The sequence below is a fragment of the Oryctolagus cuniculus genome, chromosome X, assembly GCF_964237555.1.
Source record: "Oryctolagus cuniculus chromosome X, mOryCun1.1, whole genome shotgun sequence".
Lineage (NCBI taxonomy): Eukaryota > Metazoa > Chordata > Mammalia > Lagomorpha > Leporidae > Oryctolagus > Oryctolagus cuniculus.
The window spans coordinates 64,940,030-64,962,054 of NC_091453.1; the positions used below are offsets into that span (position 1 = coordinate 64,940,030).

At 34.9% G+C, this 22,025-nt stretch overlaps 1 protein-coding gene across 1 annotated transcript in view; it reads left to right on the top strand.

Moving 5' to 3' along the window:
• CHM (CHM Rab escort protein) overlaps nucleotides 1–22,025 on the top strand; it is a 208,804-nt gene that overhangs the window by 87,188 nt on the left and 99,591 nt on the right. The window contains exons 5-8 of the mRNA XM_008272993.4: nucleotides 7,737–8,109; nucleotides 14,511–14,627; nucleotides 15,138–15,258; nucleotides 17,341–17,566. Coding sequence (XP_008271215.2) covers nucleotides 7,737–8,109; nucleotides 14,511–14,627; nucleotides 15,138–15,258; nucleotides 17,341–17,566 — 837 coding nt within the window. The remainder of the gene's footprint in view (nucleotides 1–7,736; nucleotides 8,110–14,510; nucleotides 14,628–15,137; nucleotides 15,259–17,340; nucleotides 17,567–22,025) is intronic.

The window sequence follows — 22,025 nt, forward strand, 5'->3', positions numbered from 1 at the left end:
TCTTTTTACATAAAGAATCATGTCTTTTTTCAAAGAGCAGTAGTTTTATGTCTTCATTTCAACTGATTTTTCTTTATTTTTTAAGAATATTTTTTGTGAGTCATGTGTTTTCTGTCATAGCCAGATAACACAGGTTAATTATATTTTCTACTTATCCGTAGGCTCACTTAATGAACCTTTTTTTTCATAAAGGAAGTTATTATCACTTCCTGAGAACTTTGTAATTGTACACTAATGCTGGCCAATTATTTAGGGCCTCTCACTTACTAATGTTGTTCTTGCACATTACTCTCTCAGCATATGCAATTCAAATCAACACACTGGCCATATGACAAGTTCTCCCAAATTTGGTACTTTAATGGTCACTCACCAAAAGTCTATTTTATTGCCGGCACTGCGGCTCAATAGGCTAATCCTCTGCCTGCAGCACCGGCACCCCGGGTTCTAGTCCCGGTCGGGGCGCTGGATTCTGTCCCGGTTGCTCCTCTTCCAGGCCAGCTCTCTGCTGTGGCCCGAGAGTGCAGTGGAGGATGGCCCAAGTGCTTGGGCCCTGCACCCGCATGGGAGACCAGAAGAAGCCCCTGGCTCCTGGCTTCGGATCAGCACAGTGCGCTGGTTGCAGCACAGCGGCCATTGGGTGGTGAACCAATGGAAAAGGAAGACCTTTCTCTCTGTCTCTCTCTCACTGTACACTCTGCCTGTCAATCTTTATAGATGATATAAAGGCTGAACTATTATGACTTGTCTTCCCATTTTTAGATCAGATGAGTTACAGAGTTGCTGTTCATTAGGTCAAAATCTATGGTGTGATTTCCACATATGCCACTTGGTTATTTAACATCAAGGGGGAATCAAGTATGTATCTCTTGACTATAAACTTTAAATAATACGTTTTAAAATTATTTGATTTTCATTTCATTTGACAGGAAGAGTGAGAGAGAAAAATTGAGATTGATTAATTGATCTACCTTCCTTCCTTTGGAAGATACATTACTCCCCAAATCCCTACAAAAGCCAGGGCTGGGCTGGTCTGAATCCAGGAGCCAGGAACTCCATCCAGATCCCCCACATGGAGGGCAGGAATCCCAATATTTGGCCTGTAATCTACTATCTCCTAGGGTGTGCATTAGCAGGAAGCTGGATTAGAAGTGGAGTAGCTGAGAGTCTTAACCAGGCACTCAGTATGGGTGCAGTGTCCCAAGTGGCAACTTAACTTCCATGCCAAATTTCTGCCCCCATAAATAATATTATAGCCATATCAGAAGTCTCCTGATTTTTAACTTTGCTTGCCAGTAGGACTGAGTTAGAATGCAAAGCCATCACCAATGCTTGGGAAATGCCTCCAAGTACTTGGCAAGTCAAGAACAGTATATTCTACTGTAAACATATAGGATAATTTTTCTTTATTGTTGCTGTGGAGATTACTCATTTTCAACAACTATTTTGAATTGAACAGTGAAAAGGTTTTAATGATCATTTGAATGTTTAATGCTTTGAGTTACTATACAGTTAGGCTAACTGCTAAATATAAACTGATCAACCTTTTATCATAGTTAAGTCAATCTGTGACATACTTTAAAGAAATATCCAGATTGTTTTATCAAAACTTGGTTATCTTGAGTGCTAGTTAAAATTGTGGGATAATTTTTATTTTGGACCTAGAAATATTTTTGCTATATAAAAACTTTTACATTGAAATGATTTTGTATATATGTGATCACATCATTGACTTATGGGAGGGAAAGGAAAAAGGACTAGCACTTATTGGATAACATCTTTCAGGCTACTGATGTTACCTGGTGCATTACATAGTTTATTACGTTTAATTTCATTCTGTGTAACAGCCATGTGCATGAGCTGTTGATACATCTTACTGGTGAATAAACAGAAGCTCAGGGACAGCCAGAGGTAGGAAAGCAAGAATTTGAACGTATATTTATCAAACTCAAAAGCCTGTGCTATGGCCATTGTATTATGTTATATTTCAGTTAGCTGGTAAATATGTATGCACATCAAAGGGACCCTACAACCCTGTAAATAAAGTGTTTCCATTGTGAAGGTGAGCACCTTAGGATGTACATTTTACTTCTTTAATTTACTAGTTTAATATATATATATATTTCAAGATTTATTTATTTATTTGAAAGGCAGAGTTACAGAAGAGGAAGAGGCAGAGAGAGAGAGAGAGAGAGAGAGAGAGAGAGAGAGAGATCGGTCTTCCATCTGCTGGTTCACTCTCCAGATGGCCACAATGACCAGAGCCGTGCCGATTCGAAGCCGGGAACCTCTTCTGGGTCTCCCGCGTGGGTGCAGGGATCCAAGGGCTTGGGCCATCTTCTACTGCTTTCCCAGGCCATAGCAGAGAGCTGGATCGGAAGTGGAGCAGCCAGACACAAACCAGTGCCCATATGGGATGCTGGCACTGCAGGTGGCGGCTTTACCCGCTACGCCACAGCACCGGCCCCAATGTATATGTTGATATATAGTGTAATACCTAACTCCTAGTATTAGATGTGGCATGAATCTAGTATCCTTTAATGGTCATGGCTGTAGTTTACATGCCACAGAATATAGTTTACATGAGGGAATAAAAGCTGTCATTCTAAATTTAAATATGCAACAGACCATGAAAAGTTATTAATTCACATTTAATGTTATACAAACTCAAGTGATTCTTGGGTAAAAGTTGTTTGCTTGTTAATTGTATAATGTCATATGGTTTCTTTAGTGAGAAGAGATTTTTTTAAATATCGACGATTACTTCTTGCCCTATTATTTGCATATTGAGCATTTTTTCCCCCTTTTCCTGGTATAAGGTTAAAGCAGGATGAAAGTTCAGGTTCAAATGAACCAACTCTAGAGAATTAATACCAAAATTAAGATTTTTATTCAAACAGGCATCTAAAACTACTTATTTTTAGTTCTAAAATTTTATCTTAAAAATTATTCCAGCAATATGTTCTTCTTGAGCAACAATAGCAATGGAATAACACTAATAAGACAAAAGAAGTAAAAATCACCTGCAGTTTTTACAGTTTACAGGAAGCTGTACAACTGTGTATGATACATTTGTTTAAGGCTGCAGATGACATGATGCCCAACTAAATGTGGCTTAAACAAGTGGACAGAGTATATAGGTGGTGATAGGTAGGGGGATGATTTGTTAATTATGTAGCCTCAGCACCTAAGAGCACTGGGGCATCTGTTCTGCACTTCTCTTAGCTTTCCAAACAGATTCTTAGACCATAGAAATCTCTAATCGCAAATGGAAGGGGGAAGAGTTTTTCCTAGCACGTGTGCACTTTTTTTTTTTTCATGGAAAATCATTACCAAGAGCCTCCAGTAAACTCTTCCTTATCTCACTGGCTAAAACTGAATAATATGCTCATTTCTAAATCAGTCACCACCAAAAGGGAGGTAAAATGACCATAATTAGTTTCGAGCAGTCAAAATCCAAGCCCCAGGACTCGATACCTTCAGTCTGATATTGGAACAGCATTGAGGTATAGCAAGGAGGGAGAGGTTAATGGTTACTGAGTATGCAACCAGTGTACCTGCTGTGTACCACCATGTAAAGTTTAGTGCTTGGAGAAATATGACAAGAGGGTAATATTTCAATTGTATTCTACAGTATATGTTAATGTTTTAAACTTGTAATAATTAGGGAAATGTATCTATCAATATATTATAGCAATTCAAAGTTGATTACAATGTATTTTTAATATTGCTCTTTTCTAGAACCACAATTTTTGGATAGTCTTTTTGTAGTTCTTACAAGTAACCATTTAAATGTTTATCTCAGTAATGAACATCTGGGTGGCTGTATAACATATATCATGCAAATTAGAAATGAATAGCCTTTGAACAAAATGCACACCTCAAAAGAATACAGTCTCTGCAACAAGGTGTTTTGGAGGAAAAAGTGCAAATGGCTGAACAATAAATAGTGAACACCTGTGCTGAATAGATTAACCAGCTGGTTGGCAGTTTTCATTTGACTTATCTAAAAGGGTGACTATTACAAGGCATTAATAAGACACATTCGCTTGGAGGTGCTCTTTGTTAGTATCATTAATTGATAAGCAGTACTAGATAATACCAGAATTTATACCTCCAAAATTTCAAGGTTATTTATAGATTTGACAATTAAAAATGTATTTATGCAAACAGTATTCAGCAGTTATACTTTGGGAAAATCATCTCAAAAATATTGTTATACCGTATGGTAAATGGCCTGTGGAATTCAAATTAACAATATTGATAACATTATATCTTTTTTTATAATTTCTAATCTTTTATTTAAAAATCTATCACATTAGTTTCCTTCATGATGAATTTTTATTTATTTCTATGCTTCCCAGCCATACCTTTTTAGCTTTTTGTGGGTTTTTTTGCTGAAAGATCTACTCAACTCTAAGTGATAATGTTCCTAAATATTTAACTATGTAGAGGAAAGAATCTGAGAACTAGATTTAGTTTGAAATCTACTTTGGTAGTGAATTTTTTATAAGAAATAATGATAATAAGCATTATATGTGAAAATCATTGTAATAGTTCAAAACACAAAAGTTCTTTTGAGGGCTTATAATCTCATTTTATAATTGATAAGTAAGTTTTCGTAGTTTTCAATACATTTAAATTAATAAAATTCTAACATTTTTGGGAGGGCTATAACCCTCAGGGTAAGACTTTTCTTAGATATAAAATTTTAAACGTGGAAGAAGATATCCCTTTTTATTATCAGAATTTTGTTTACTGAGGAATTACAGTTTTAGAAGTATTTTGGTATCTTGATAACTTCTTGTTAGGTATTAACCTCAATGTTGGCAAATTTGCCAAAATACCATGGTTATTTTTAGTGGAAATTGAGGACAATGTTTTGTGTTTTTATTGCTTGTGTTTTGTGGTTTTGGAATTCTACCAAATTTTGTTGAGAGCAATGAAACTTAAGAGTTTATGTATACTGAACAAATTCCCAAAAAATAATTTCTTTCCTTACATTTATACTTTAAATAAGTGGTATTTTGACTTATATCTTCTGTATAGTCTCACATTGGCTAATACATTTCATTCACTCTATAAAGTCCTCCAAAGGAAAATACAGAAAGCCACTAACCAGGTCAGTTGCTTGCTCCATTTTCACAGTGTCATCATCATGGTCTGTAATAAGAGAGGTTGTTATTGTTTGTCTTAGCTGTAAAATATAATTAATTATCATGTCATTTCGTAGTTTAATGATCAGGCGTGGAACTTTTGCTGAAAGTTGTCACTTTGGATCCCTTATGGAACACATTTTAGTTTTATTGGCTTTCATAATAACAAAAGTGAATACAGAGCATGAACAATTATGTAGAAAACAGACAAATCACATTTCATATTGCCATTCTTCATTTTTAACGTTGTTAATGTCTGTGGGGCTATTGCGTGTTTATGTGGCCAAGGAGCTTTCATCGCAGACAATTTTAGAATATCCTAAATTAGATTAATGTCTTATATTTGAGCTTTTTAGAGCTTATAAAATACTTTTAACATAGAATAGCTCATTTAACAGTCTCATGCAAAGGTAAGGCGGATGAATTGATCCCCATTTAAAAAATTTAAGAAGCACAGAGAGTAAAAGGGAGCAAGCAAGAGAGACAGCACATGCTTCCTTTTTTTGGTTCATTCTCTGATCCCTGCAGTAGTCTGGGCTGGGCTGGATTGGAAGCTGGGAACTCAATCCAGGTCTCTCCTGTGAGTGGCAAGAATGTTTGATCCGTTATTTCTGCCTCCCAGGTTCTATACTGGCAGGAAGCTGCAATTAGGGGCTGGAGCCAAGAATCAAACTCAGGCACTCTGATTTAAGACATGGACACCCTAAACAGCATTTTAACTGCTGAACAAAATTGTCTGTGCCTGATCTCCATTTTATACGTGAGGAATCTGAGAGATTGAGAGACTTGCTTGATGTCTCCCAAGTAGGGCATTAAGGAGTAGAAATTGGATGTTCTTCCCATTATAGTTTCCTAACTCTGAAAAATATTGCTATATCATTAATGATATCAATTCCTTTTTTCATTGTATTTCATTAAATTGCTTTAACAACAAATAAGACATTTTACTTCATTGACATTTGAGTATTATTCTTTCAATATTTTCTGTTTTGTTGTAGTTACTATGTTAATTTTAATAAGGTACTTCATTTTTTCACTGTACCTACTTTTTAACATTTATTATATAGCATGTTTTCCTCACCTAATCTTTTATGTTTTTATAAATGTTTGTTTAATAAAGAAAATCTATTGCATATGCAAATCATGTATTCTTCAAGTATTTAATAGATATCACATCTATATATTATATAACAGTACAGTGGATATTTTGAAAAGGACACAAGGAAGAGGTGTACATGTCTTTGCTCAAGAGAAAAATATAGTTCTAAAAATAAAGTATGTGCTGAACAACCAAGGACTATGAAAAAGGAATTGATTTTTTAAAAATTTCAAGGGAAGCTGCATTTGTGTATTATAAGAGCATGGAACAGCAGAGTTACTGAATATGGTTGGATCAAGAAAGACTTCTTGAAAGTAAAATTTAAACTTCTCCTTAAAATAGATAGATTGTTAAAGTATGTGATTACGTTTGGGAATGGGGAGTTGTGATTTTATTTGCAGTGGAAAGGCTAATCCAGAAAAAAAAATGATCTGGGCCAAAACACGGAGATCAGAGATAGCATGTTGGAATGTAGGTGAGGATGAGACCAGAAAATTAGTAAAAGAAGAAAATGTTTTAGTTTACAGACAGGAAGATGAAGATTTTTATGAGGGGTTTACATTTGACATAAGGAAGGGCAACTGTTCTTGGAATATCAATGAGCAGATGTTTGCTTGCCAGAGACTATCACATACAATTGGGTCAGGTATTGAGCATTAGGGAAATCCAGTGAAAATAGTGGATTCTGGGGAGGATGAAATATAATAGGGAAATTCATGATGCAGACAAGAAAATGATAGACTGAGAATGTTAACTCTAGTAATAACTTTAAGAATGGGCCTTCCAGGAGAGTGATAGATGTCAGTACTGAAAGAATAGTTGACAGGAAAGAATACAGATTTTGTTCGATTACACATTGAGGTAGACCAATTTAAACTTTTCATGGCAGATTTTTGCCCCCACTTCAGTGAAGATTATACCTCTGTACACCACTGAGTCAAGAATTCTCAGTATTAATGATCTTTGATATCCATCATTGAGCACTTACTGTGTCCCCAGCACTGTGCCATATTCTTTGCATATAGTACTTCATTTGATCTTCAGAACAACTTTGTAAGGGAGGTAGGTGATGTTATTCCTAGGTTATAGAGAAGTAATTTAGGTCTCAGAGAATGTAAGTATCTTGCCTGTGTACACAGAGCTAACTGGTTAGAGGATGTGTTAATTCTGCAGTCTATACTCTTAAGCATTAAGTTGATTTGCTTCAAATACAATTCCCTTGTCTGCCTTAAATTAATAAAAATAATTGTGTGACTTTTTAAACCCTGAACTCTTTTTATCAAATCTTAATTATGTTTCATATTGCATTGAAAACTTACAGATAAATGTTTAATGTCTGGCTCACCTAAGGCAGAACATACACTTGAATTTTATAAGATAAAAAGGGTAAGGAAAAATTGCCATGCAAAGTTAAGCAATATTAAAAAAAGTAACAGGATAGAATTATCAAAAGCATGATGTTAATTATTGTGATTTCTTATTAGTCAGGATTTGCATGAAGATGTTGAAGAAGCTGGTGCATTGCAGAAAAATCACGCATCTGTGACATCTGCGAACTCCACAGAAGCTGCAGATTCTGCCTGCCTGCCTACAGAAGATGAGTCATTAAGCATCGTGAGCTGCGAAATGTCCGCAGAACAAACTCCAAGCAGTGATCCAGAGAGTGCCCCAGAAGTAAATGATGCTGAAGCAACAGGGGAGAAAGGCGACCATTGTGATGATAAAACTTCAGAAGAAGAAACAAGCACAAATGTGCCTACAGCAGCAGACACCATAGAGCAACCAAAGAAAAATAGGATTACTTACTCACAAATTATTAAAGAAGGCAGGAGATTTAATATTGATTTGGTATCAAAGGTAAGTACCGATTTTACCCATATTATCGTAGAACAAGGCTAACTTCTAATTGATTAAACATAACATCTTGGTCCATAAATCCAATTTTTAATTATTTTATTCTCTGAAATACAGAGCATTTATTGTATAAAGAGATACTAACCAGAAGTTTATAATTCATTTAAAATATTCTTTAAGATTGAAAGCACTTCAGAATGTGCACATTAAACTGCTTTTAATGTGCTTTTCTGATCTATAATTAAACAATATTTTTGTACTTAAATACTTTTGTATTAAACCACATAGTGCATCAGAATATTCTTCTAATGCTTGGATGTGTGAATTCCATTTAAAAAACACTCTAATGAACCCATTTACTAATCCATGTTTTTGACAGTCAATTTACGTCAACTTTTTTTTAATCCTTGATATATGATGAACCAGTGCATTTTTGAAAATTCTGTGTTCAGATTTGAGGGTTCTGGAGGATAATTAAGTAGTGGGAAGACGCTAAAGATGCTTTTGTCTTTTATGTTTCCACCCTTAACTCTAACATTAATTTTAGTGTGACTTAGAGAAGTTTTCCTGGATCTTAGGAGGGTACGAAGTTGCCTTGTGTTTCTAGGAAGCAAGGCTTAGTGTAAGAGTCTAGAAAACCAATGGGATAAAAGATCATGATCTTAAAGGCTCACGATACAGGGCTAGGTAAAAATAGAGTGAAAATAGAGACCAAATCTCTTTAAGTTAAAGGCAAACTATGAGGAATTAAAGAGAAGTGAATAACATCAGACTTGACTCAAAACTAGGCTTTTCAAAATACTGAGTTTTCCTCAAGTTCCAAATGATAGGGGAAAGAAAGGGACCAATGCATTCTGCTCACATTTTGCTGCTGCAATTGTATATTGTTTTCCTGTTCCCTTTGAACTAGATGCCTGAAAATATGATTATCTTTTTACTATCCTTTTTTTTTTTTATCATGTAGCACTTTGTATCTGATTCTGTCATGATCTGAGTTGGCTATTGCCTTGATCCTACTTCATATTTCTGAACTATGATTCTGCCTTCTCCATCTTCTTTGACCTTGTCATGCTTTGAAATCTAGCATTCTTTCCATTTTAACTTGGTTATTTGTCTCTAGATGGAAGTTTAATCCTAACACAATAATAACCTTCCAGTTCTTATGAGCAGTACTTTAAAGAGAAGTGAACAACAGAAACTCAACAAAAAACTGAACTAGTCATATAGTAAATGGGCTTTGTCTGAAAATTTCATTTTGAGTTAGTTACTTAGAACTTGGGATATAATGATATAAATGTAGTTAAGAATCAAGGCTATTTCATAAATGTGTCTAAGATGTAATATGTGAAATATACATTTTCCACAGGAAAGTGATAGAAAATGATGCTATTCAATTGTAGGACTTAGCATAGGAAACTTTAACTTTCTAAGAAAATGAATACTGGTTGTGGAAAGGAGAAGTTTAATTAGAAACTGAGACATTTGAATAGATTGTGAAGGAGATATCCGGATATTTTCTCAGGATTTATTGGTTAGCAATATTGGATCTCTTAGGGTAAATAAATTAAAAAAAATGTCTAGAGGCAGTTGATTAGGCAGTTATACTTTGTCATGCATGTTTTCATAGGTTCATAAATATAATTATTGTTTCAAAAATGCAGAAGTATCTAAAGACTGTAACCATAGCAACACAGGGGATTTTTTTTTTTAAGAGTTTTTTTTTTGGTCATTTTAAAGAATGTTTCTCATTTCCTGAACTGAATACTGAATGGTATAAAGTATTCACCAATACTGAATGGTGTAGAGCAGTGTGTTATATGTTATTGGGGTATTTGGGCACTCCCTGGAAATTTCATGTGTTCTAATAATTTCATTAACACATCTAAGTTTAGGATGATTGACGTATCTATCTTAAGCCCTACCTCTTTCCTAAAATCCTTTTGATATCTCCAAGCTTCTTGATATTTCTATGTGTATTCCATCCCAAAGTTCTCATGGTGTAAGACCCAAGTACTTTGGAGATTTACAGTTTACAAGCCATAACCGTGAATATAACCTTTTAAAAATAATAGATCAGGCTAAATTGGTCAAATAAAATACATAGTATTATCCTGCTCAGACTGAAAGAGAAGGTAACCAAAGAGGAAATACTTAAAGACAATTAAAATTCATTTCATTAGTCTGAACTCTAATAATTATGAAACCAAAATGCCAAGGGCAGCAAAAATTAATTATTAAATTTAGTTCAAGTCATTTTAATCAAATTACCATATTCTTTAGTCTTATCACTATGAAATGACTGTGGTAGGTCACACAGAGTAAGGTAAAATTGAGATTTAAGTTTAAATATGGCACACCTTCAGAAAAAAAAAACTCTAGTCTAATTGGAAGTTGTTTTTACTTTTACATGGTATTTTAAATGCATTTTTTGTCATTAAAGAGTCAAATGGCTTTTTTTTTATTTTTTTAACTTTTATTTAATGAATATAAATTTCCAAAGTACGATTTATGGATTACAATGGCTTCCCCCCCATACCGTCCCTCCTACCCACAACCCTCCCCTTTCCCACTCCCTCTCCCCTTCCATTCACATCAAGATTCATTTTCGATTATCTTAATATACAGAAGATCAGCTTAGTATACTTTAAGTAAGGATTTCAACAGTTTGCTCCCACACAGAAACATAAAGTGAAAAATAATAGATGATTTTTTTTTAAATGATGATGAAATCAGATCAGACCTATTGTCATGTTTAATCCCAGTGAGAGTCAAGTTGGGAGTTGATAATTTCTTTTTTTTTTTTTTTTTACAGAGGATCAGTTTAGTATACATTAAGTAAAGATTTCAACAGTTTGCACCCCCATAGAAACACAAAGTGAAATATATTGTTTGAGTACTCGTTATAGCATTAAATCTCAATGCACAGCACATTAAGGACAGAGATCCTACATGAGGAGTAAGTGCACAGTGACTCCTGTTGTTGACTTTACCAATTGACACTCCTGTCTATGGCATCAGTAATCTCCCTATGCTCCAGTCATGAGTTTCCAAGGCTATGGAAGCCCTCTGAGTTCTCCGATTCTTATTTTCTTTAGACAAGGTCATAGTCAAAGTGGAGGTTCTCTCCTCCCTTCAGAGAAAGGTACCTCCTTCTTTGAAGACCTGTTCTTTCCACTGGGATCTCATCAAATGGCTTTTTATATAAACATTTTATATGTCAAGTCAGGCCATGACAGTGTCGAATCCAAGGAACATAAAATAGCTTACAGAAGATAGCTAGAAAATTGTCAGAGGGAATAATTATATAAGCAGAAACTATTAAGAGGAGAAAATGTATTTAGAAAAAGATTTTGAAATTGAAGATCAAGACACTTTGCAGATATTTACTAATATATTTCTGTATATGTTTTTAGAAACTTTATTGTTTTAATATAGGGGAATAAATCCTAGTTCTATATCAGTGTACCTTTCATAACAATGCCCAAGTTATAGAAACCCATGTAATAATTTCCTTCTAATCTCAAATTAATCTCATACAAGATTTTTCCACAAACCTATAACATTTCCTCAATTATTTGTTTTATATCATTCCTCTGCCTCCTTAAAGGACATCAGCTGTGTCACTTTAAGTCAAACATTGCTTACTTTTCCCCTTAATTGAAGTAGCTTTACTTACTAAGACACATTCTCATGTCTGGAACTTCCAAAATATTTCTCTCTCTCCTGCTTGCTGGTTTTTTAATTTCCATTTTGCAATAATCTTTTAAAGCCTCTAAATTAAGTATAAAACATTTCAAAGAATGTATAGAATCTTAACACATAGTTACTTAAAAGTAATTAAAATGGTTTGTCATATATCAACAGTTTATGAAAAATATTTACTAAAAGGCCTAATGCATTTTACATATTTTACAAACAACAGTACATGAATTTGAAAATATTTATCTTTTGTGTTTACTAACTTATTTTTAACAATTATAGATTTTTTAAGAAACTAAGATATTAGACAACCATGGTTATAAAATCTTGTCAGAGAACAACTCTAAAAACTAAAGTAAATTGTACTTCTTACAAAAGAAATAATGAACATTGCATCAAACCTTTTATGCACTAATTATTCTGAAGTCAAAATTATATATTATTTTTATATTTACATAAATGTATTTTCAAAGATTTATGTATTTATTTGAAAAGCAGAGAGAGGGAGAGAGAGATTGGTCTTCATCTGCTGGTTCACTTCCCAGATGGCCGCAGTGGCCGGAGCTGTGCTGATCAGAAGCCAGAAGCCAGGAGCTTCTGCCCACTGGGGGCAGGGGCCCAAGCACTTGGGCCATCTTCCACTGCTTTCCCAGGCCATAGCAGAGAGCCAGTCCCACAGCCTGCTGACTTCTTCAGAAGCACTCTTTTCTTGTACCAGGAAGCATTTCCAAGATTCCAAGGCAAGGAGAGAAGGGCGAATCCCCAAGAGAAAGAATTCCTTGTAGCTCCTTGGCTGACTCTGAAATCACTGACTCAGGGTCAGCTCACCTCAGGTAGCCATACCATGGGTTGAGAATGAGATCCCATGTTGAGTGCAGCGATGAGATCTGCTCAAGGGCTCTGGCCAGAGGATGCAGGAGCGGCTGGTTTGGCCAAGATGCTGATTCCTTGCTCCCCTCCTCACACGGGGCACCATAGATGTTAGGAAAAGAGGCACAGAATAGAGAGGAGGCAGTGAATGAATCTACAGCCAGGCCAAATTTATTCAGAGAAGATAAATTCATAGAGATGGGTGACCAACTGCCAGTGTGCACATGATGGAACACGTGGCAGAAGGCCAAATGCATTTTTGAAGCTGGCATTATATCTTTAAATATTACTAGATTTTATTACATGAAGATTTTACATATGTTTATATTTGTCATTATGACTTTTGAGGGATTCTTACAAATATTTGTTGTTTAAACAAATGAGATTTTTGAAGTGCCTGTGTTTATTATTATTATAGTATTAAAATGACATTATATTCTTAAAAGTATGAGCTGTATTGGTTGCATGGTGTGTTAAGAGGAATCTAATCAAGTAACATGCCATATTTAGTCAGAATAATCAGATTTGCTTAAAAATGTGATTCCCATTTTGTTTGTTCTAAACAATGCTGACCTTTTATAAAATTTCAGTTAGCTTCTACTGATGTACAGAAAGTATTTCTTGACCTGTTGGATACTTGATGAATTGAGTAAGATTGGTTTTTGAGATTATGTTTATATTTGTATAGTAAAGCTAATTTTATTTCCTCATCCTCATATATTATAGTGTAACACATTTTTTAATTTTAAAATTTTTTTAAAGATATATTTATTATTTGAGAGGCAGAGTTACAGAGAGAGAGAGAGAAAGTTTCCATCCACTGGTTTACTCCCCAAATGGCCGCAATGGCCGGAGCTGGGCTGATCTGAAGCCAGGTGCCAGGTAGCTTCTTCCTGGTCTCCCACATGGGTGCAAGAGTTCAAGCACATGGACCATCTTCTGCTGCTTTCCCAGGCCATAAGCAGAGAACTGGATCAGAAAAGAGGAGCAGCCGGGATTCAAACCGGTGCCCATATGGGATGCCAGCACCGCAGGCAGAGGCTTAACCCACTATGCCACTGTGCCGGCCCCGCATTTACATTTTTAACATTTATCAACTTATAGACATAGATTTAGCCAAACATTTAGCATTTAACCATATGGCTCAATTCACAGTATGACAGATAATACTGTTTAAATTATTGTTTTTGTGTTTCTGAGAGTAGTTATGAGAGATTTTGAAAGGTTAAATCAATCCTTTGTATACGTGCTGGAAGTAACTGTCATTCTTACTTATTGACAAACACATACTTCATATAAACCAAGACTGCTTGGATTATAGAGGGACCTTGTTATTGGAGTATTTTAGTGGAAGTACATCACTTATCTCTTTCTTTTTTGGTGGGTTGGGGAGGTCCATCAGTCTGATTTTTTACAACCACCTGGCCTACAGGGGCCTAGTATGTCTTATCATTCAGACTTCTAAAAAATATAGTATAAATTAATATTGAGACTGCTGATATGGTATGTATTATGTAACGTTCTTAGCAGGGTCCAAGAGGCACTCTGTGTCTAAACCCACTAATATTTCTGCAGAGAAATGTACGAATATTCACATTAAGAGGGACAGATAAAGACAGAAGTGCCTTATGTCAGTATGGATCATTTTTACAGTTTTTTGGATTTTGAGTTTTAGATAATCAGTTATGAAGTTGTCATAATATGTACTATAATATTTAAAGGTATACTTTTTTATAAATAATTTAAAATATAACTGAATTTTGTATATTTAGCACTTATCAATTTTCCGCTGTTGCACCTTTTACCTTATTCTCTAAAATATTTTCTTTATACAGCTGCTGTATTCTCGGGGATTGCTCATTGATCTTCTTATCAAATCTAATGTTAGTCGATATGCAGAGTTTAAAAATATTACCAGGATTCTTGCATTTCGAGAAGGAAGAGTGGAACAGGTACTGTGCTTACCAAGTATTGTATCTGGTTATGAGTTGAAGTTATTATGGGTTGTTTTGGAAGGATAAGCAGTAAGATTGTTACTCCTTGGTAAAGCAGTAAATTCTAATCCTGCCAAGTGATTTACAAGTGCAAAGTGTAAGCTTTGCTCAGTTACAGTTTCTCATGTTAATTTTCTCATGAGTTATTCCACAGCTTAATGTTGGTATTGAGAAAGTATTAGTTTCAGGCAGCACTGGTAGATTTAAGCTGTCACTTCTTTCCTGGTAAGGGTGATATGCCATTGGCCTTTCAGTGGCATGAGAAGCAACTTGGCAGAATTAAGAAAGAGAACTCACAAGTTAATTAGCTCTGAAGTTAACAGAGATGCCATTCGAACTAGACAGAGGTAACATGGAATATTCTGACCAGAATGGAAATAATCCTGTATATGTAAGAGAAGAAATTTTTATTTGTAATACTTGTATCATAAAGAAGCAGTTTCTTAATATTGTCATATTTTTTTTCAGGTTCCTTGTTCCAGAGCAGATGTTTTTAACAGCAAACAACTTAGTATGGTAGAAAAGCGAATGTTAATGAAATTTCTTACATTTTGCATGGAATATGAGGAACATCCTGATGAATATAAAGGTATTAGTTTTTATTTAATTGCATTCTCCAGCTATTTGATTTTTTTATGTTGTAGGAATTTATTTTAAATTACCTACAGTTCATTAAAAGGGAATTCATGATAGAAGATACTTGAAGAAAAATGTAGGGAAACATGCTAAATTAACAGTACCTTTAAAACTAATGATTATAGCAAAAAAGTCTTCACATTGAAATTCTGCTTCAGTTATTTTCCCATTTTTTATGCAATTACAAAAGAAAAAGTAAAATCCCTAAAATCTTAATTAGTTTTCATTTTTGGGGGGAATACTCATTTTCTTCTAAAGTATAACCTGTGCAACTCTTTATGCCACAAAATTTTTCAAGTCAAAGACTGGGGTTAAAAAAGAAAACGATGGATATCTTAAAGGGTATAGAGAATATTTGTATTTCTCTGATTTAATGAGCTACTTATTACTGCTTTAAAATGCTTTCTATTCCTGGACTATTTAGTAGGTCATTAGCAACATGTAGTATTTAAAAAACTAAATTAAAAAATGTAATTAAAATACAATTACTCAATCTCACTATCCAGATTTCAAGTGCTCTGTAGCAACATGTGGCTAATGGCTACTGCAGCTACCCTGCCGATATTTTCTTCATTTTACAAATTCTGTACTAGCCTTAAATTTTTAGTGTTGTTAGTTAAATGCTGCTATCAACTGGCTCTTCATAGATGATGTTGTCTTTTGTCACGGTATTTTTTTCTCATCAGAAGTAAGATGTATACTTAATAATTTTCAAGTATACTTATGCTTGGAATTTTGAAATATTCATTTTTATCGACAAAATATAAAAAGGCATGCAGTACATCAGGGAAGCCACTAGATTTGAAGACATGGTTTCTGGTCTTGGATGTGACTCATTTCACTGTGTGATCTAGGGCCTGTTACTTCAGTTTGTTGCACATTCAATGCATCATTTCAGCATCAGAGCTATATACTTTTTTTTCAAAAAAGATTTTATTTATTTGAGTGGTAGAGTTACAGACAGTGAGAGGGAGAGACAAAGGTCTTCCGTCCACTGGTTCACTTCCCAAATGGCTGCATCTGGGCCAATCTGAAGCCAGGAGCTGCTTCTTTGTCTCCCACACTGGTGCCGAGCCCAGGTGCTTGGCCCGTCTTCTACTGCTTTCCTAAGCCATAGCAGAGAGCTGGATCAGAAGGGGAGCAGCCAGGACTAGAACTGGTGCCCATATGGGATGCCGGTTCCACAGCTGCAGGATTAACCCACTATGCCACAGTACTGGCCCCAGAGCTAAACACTTTTAAGTGTGTTCAGCTGAAACTGTTACTCAGAATTGGAATACACTATTGCTAATTTATAAAGTTAAACTGAGAAGTACAGCAGTATTGTTTTTTTCTCTGAAGAAATAATAAGTCTGTTATTGCTGTTCTTGAAGTTTCAAGTCCATATGTTCTCTCAGTGAATTTTTATAATTTTTATTTATAAATGTTTTGCATTTTTTATGAGATTGTATTTCCTACTGCTATCATTCCAATTACATTGTTTTGTGTTCTTAGTTTAGGGGTCTCTTATGTTTTGAAGTGTGATTTTATAACAAGAAGACCAATTCTAGGAGCCATATAGAAACTCGTTTAATTACTTTTTAGTCATAGTTGAGTGCTATAAGTTTTAGTAAGAAGTATGCATTTCATGAATCATGTGTCATTTCATTAGTAAATTTCCATTTTGTCATATTTAATATTTTCAGGTGCAATTTTTGGTTTTATTCTGCAGTTTTTCAAGTTAATAAAGTGAGATTATTGCCAGCTATGGCAACTCATTGAGTTGTTTAATGATTTTCTGTCTTTTTACATCCATAAAATAGAAAACAAAAATTCATCATTTAAAGCATAAAAATTGTGCCAGTGATCTAATATGGATAGTGAGATTGTCTTTCCACCCCAAGATCAATCACTCTCCAAAATTTAATAATAATATTACCACCAGAGTTTTTTGTGAAGTCTTTTAGACAGACTTAATCTCATATTTTTGGGAGTGATTTTAAATAGAAATTTAGGTCCAATTTTAATTGATAAATTTTCATCTTTCTTTTCATAGGCTATGAAGAGATTGCATTTTCTGAATATTTAAAAACTCAAAAATTAACCCCCAACCTGCAATATTTTGTCCTGCATTCGATTGCAATGACATCAGAGACAACCACCACTACCTTAGATGGCCTCAAAGCTACGAAAAACTTTCTTCACTGTCTTGGGCGATATGGCAACACTCCATTTTTGTTTCCTTTATATGGCCAAGGAGAACTCCCACAGTGTTTCTGCAGGTGAGTTTGGCATTGATTCTCTTGTGTCTTCTGCAATTTATACTTAATTAACAAAGGAAATTAGAAAAACCAAAATAAGATTTGTTCAAGATTTCATATATGTGAATATACACTTTGTTCAAGTTGTTTTATAATCTTATTTGCCTCCCTACCTACTTATGTGATAGGTGAATTTTGGCCTCTTTTTTAAGCATTGTGATGATAGAGCTTCATAAAAACAATGTTAATTCTTTTTTCCACTGAGTGTTGTGTTTCAAGATAGCATCCTTGTATATAATTATAGTTTATTTTCATTGCTATATAGTACTTCATTGTGAATATGCTACAATCCATTTCCTTATTTTTATGTTGATGGGCACAAGAGCTTTCCAGTCTTTTGCTGTTCGTGACATCCTTGTGTATGTCTTAGACTATACAAGAGGTTTTCCAAAAGTTCATGGAATATGCGTATTGTAAAAAAAATCTACTGAATTTCAAAATTATTTTGCACTGAACCAAATTTATTTTTTAATTCCATTTTTTCCATAAACTATTTTTTAAATGTATTGTTTGTTTATTTGCCAGAGAGAGACACACATTCAGAGAAATCTCCCTTCTATGTGTTCACTCCCCAAATACCTGCAACAGCCAGGACTGGGCCAGGCCAAAGCTGAGAGCCAGGAACTCAATCCAGGTCTTCCATATGAATGGCAGGAACCCAATTACTTGAGTCATCACCTGATGCCTTGCAGGGTGTGTGTTAGTAGGAACCTGGGATTGGGAGCAGAGCCACAACTCAAGCAAGGATACATTGATATGGATTTTGGGCATCCCAAGCAGTGCCTTGGCCATTATGCTAACACCTTCCCCCCTGTGAACTTTGTAAATTACTCTAGCATATATAACTAGGTGTATAACACCTGAATCATGGCATATGTGAATGTTTAATATGTTATAACATAGTGGTCCAGTTGTCTCTCTAGAGGATTGTACTAATTACATCCTACGAGCAATTCCCATTGTTCTACATGTTTACCACATTATAAAATTTTTGTCAGGTTAACACATAAAATATCATCATATTGTATTTTGCATTTCTCTGATAACCTGTGAAGTTGTGCCTCTTCTCAAATGTTTATTTGTCGTTTGTGTTTTCACTTTCTGAGGGATCCTTGCTTGTGTCTTTTCCCTATTTATTTATTAGGCTGTTCTCTTTTGTTCTTATTGATTTATAGGAGTTTTAAAATATAGTCTGAATACTGATCTTTCCTCAGTTATATGTGTTGCATGTATTTGCTTTTATGGTATTTATGGTACATGGAGGCACTTACGATGAATGTAGATGAATGTAGTTAAATGCAGCAGCCTTTTATAATTAACTATTTTTAGGACGTAGTAAAGCATAGTTATTAAGAACTGGGTCTATGGAGACAGACTGCCTGAATTTAAATCCTGGCATGTCCGTGTCTTAGCTATGTAAACTGGGACAAGTTTTACAACCTTTCTATTATGTTTTACCAGAATCAACTGTAGATTTTTATTTTTTCTATTACACATAATATTTTTCTATTATAAATAGTATTATAAATTTGTGTCATAGTACATTAATTCTACTCTTTATTATCTCCTACATTTTGCTTTCTTTCGATTTTATTCGGATCATCCTTCCCCTCTCCTGCCCTAGACAATTCTTAGGATGAAACTCAATGAATTAAATACTGTCTTGAACGTTTTCTAACATAATCATTAAAGATTATAAAATTCTAATTTTCTTTTTTAAAACTTTTTAATAAATATTTATTATTAGAAAGGCAGAGTTACAGAGACAGAGGGAAAGACATAGAGACAGGGAGGGAGAGGGAGGGAAGGAGGGAAGGAGGCAAGGAGTGAGAGAGAGATCCATTTTCTATCCACTCACTCCCCAAATGGCTGTAATGGCTGGGGCTGGGCCAGGCTGAAACCAAAAGACAGAAGCTTCATCCGGGTGTCCCATGTCGGTGTCAGGGGCCCAAGCACTTAGGTCATCTTCTGCTTCTTTCCCAGACACATTAGCAGGGAGCTGTATTGGAAGTGGAGCAGCTGGGACTTGAACTGGTGTCCTTATAGGATGTTGGCATCACAGGTGGTGGCTTAACCCTCTGCGCCACAGTGCTGTTCCCTCTCTAATTACTTTTCTGCATATAACACATTTCTTATGTATTTTCATGATCTTTTAGTTCTGAGTGTTTTAATTTCCATTATAATTTCTTCATTGACCCATTATTTATTGTGAGATATTTAAAAGTCATCTGGTTTATTCTTCTGCTCTTAGCATAAAATTTAACTGTATTATGGATAGAAATTGTGCTTTTATGGCATCAGTTCTTTGAACTTTGTTGATATATATTTTATGGACTAATATATCATTAGGTTTTATAATTCTCCATGTGTGCTTGAGAATATATTTATCTAGTTGTTGGATGTCGGTCTCATGGTCTAATAAATTAATCTTCAAGTTGTAATTTTCAACCTTTATTGAGTCTTTTTTGTTCTTTGATCCATCAATCATGGAGAAGTATTTTGAAATCTCCCATTATATTGTTGGCTTTACCAATTTCTCTGTATTACTCTATCAATTGTTAGTTTATATTTATTTTCAAGCAATTTATTAAGGTCATAGAAATGTATGATTATTTAATCTCTCTTAATCTTTTACATTGTCTGCTGACTTTCTCCATCCTGTAACAATGCTTCATTTTTTTCTTAGTCTGCTTTGCCTAATGTTTTAATTTTCAACTTTTCTGAGCCTCTAAGGCTTTGATTAGCATATTATTGCATGTCTTTTATCCTATCTGACAATCTCTGTCTTTTACTGAGCATGATGAGTCTTTCTAACAGGAGTCTGTTCCTTTTTTCTCAAGTGTATAATTTAAAAAGTTCCTCTAGTTTACATCTGTTGGTAGTAAATGCTTCCTAGTTTGTGTGTATCTGAAAATAACTTTTTTTTTTGCCTTTTTGTCTTGAGTGAAGGTTTACTAGGTAAACAATTCTGAGTTGACAGTTCTTTTCTTTCAGTACTTTAAAATTTTATTCCACTGTCATATATGTTCCATTTTTACTGTTGAAATCTTTGATGTTAGGCTAATTTGTCATTTCTTTATTCGTGATGTCTCTTTTCTGTTAGGCTATTTTTGAGGCACTTGTCTTTTGCATTCTGGATTTTTACTGCCATGAATCTTTGGTGTTAGTTTCTTTGTGTTTATCTTAAAATAGATTGAACCATATGAAATTAATAGTATTCAACTACTTTTTGATCTATCATCTCATATGATTCAAACAAATGTATTCGGTTTCCTCTTTCTGCAAATTTATACCGTGATCATTTTGGGAAATGATCAGCCAATGTATTTACAAGTGCTGTTTTTCCTCCATTTTCTCTCTGCTCACCTGTTTTGGAAACTGAAATAGAGATGTTTTAGAACATAGTATTCTCTCTTCTATCTCTTCTATATCTATTAATCTTCATGCTTTCTATCTCCTTGGTTTTTTTTTTTTTTTTGGCTGTATTCTTCTTACTTCATTAAGATCTATACTCCAGTTTGTTAATTCTCTTTACTCGTGTCTAACCTGCAGTTTATCCCATTCGTGTTTCTTTAATTTTATTTTTATTTATTTGGAAGGCAGACAGACTGACAGATCTCCCATCTATCTGCTTCACTTCTGAAATGCCCACAACAGCTGGGACTGGACCAGGCTGAAGCCAGGAGTCTGGACTCAGTCCAGGTCTCTCACATAGGTAGCAGGGATTCAAGTATTTTAGCCATTAATTGCTGCCTCCCAGGGTGTGCATTAACAAGAAGCTGGAATTGTGAACATAGCCTAGACTTGAACCCAGGCACTTTGATAAGGGATATAGGGATCCCAAGCAACATCTGACTGTTACATCAAATCCTGAACCAGGCTGAAGCTCAGAGCCAGGAACTCAATCTGAGTTACCCTAGTGGGTGGTAGGGACCCAAACACTTGACCCATCATTTGTTATTTCCCAACGTATGCATTAGCAGGTAGCTGGGATTGGGAGCACAGCAGGATCTTGATCCCAGGCATTCTGATCTGGAATACCAGGTGGATATCCCAAGCAGCAAGTTAATTGCTATGTCAAACACCTGCCCCTCATTTATTTTGTTACTCTAATATTTTTGTCTTTCATTTTTAGAAGTTCTGATCTCTCCTCCTCCTTGTCGGTTTTTTAAAGATACATGATTAAGCCTCTGTTGGTTCACTCCTCAAATGCCCACAACCACCAAGGCTGAGCCAGGCTGACACCAGTACTTAGGAACGCAATCTAGGCCTCCTATGTGGGTGTCAGGGACTTGATTGCTTTAGCCATCACCTGCTGCCTCCAAGGTCCCTATTAGCAAGAGGCTAGAAATAGGAGAAAAATCAAGACTTGAACCTAGGTACTTTGTTAGGGCACATGAGCATCTTAACTACTGGACCA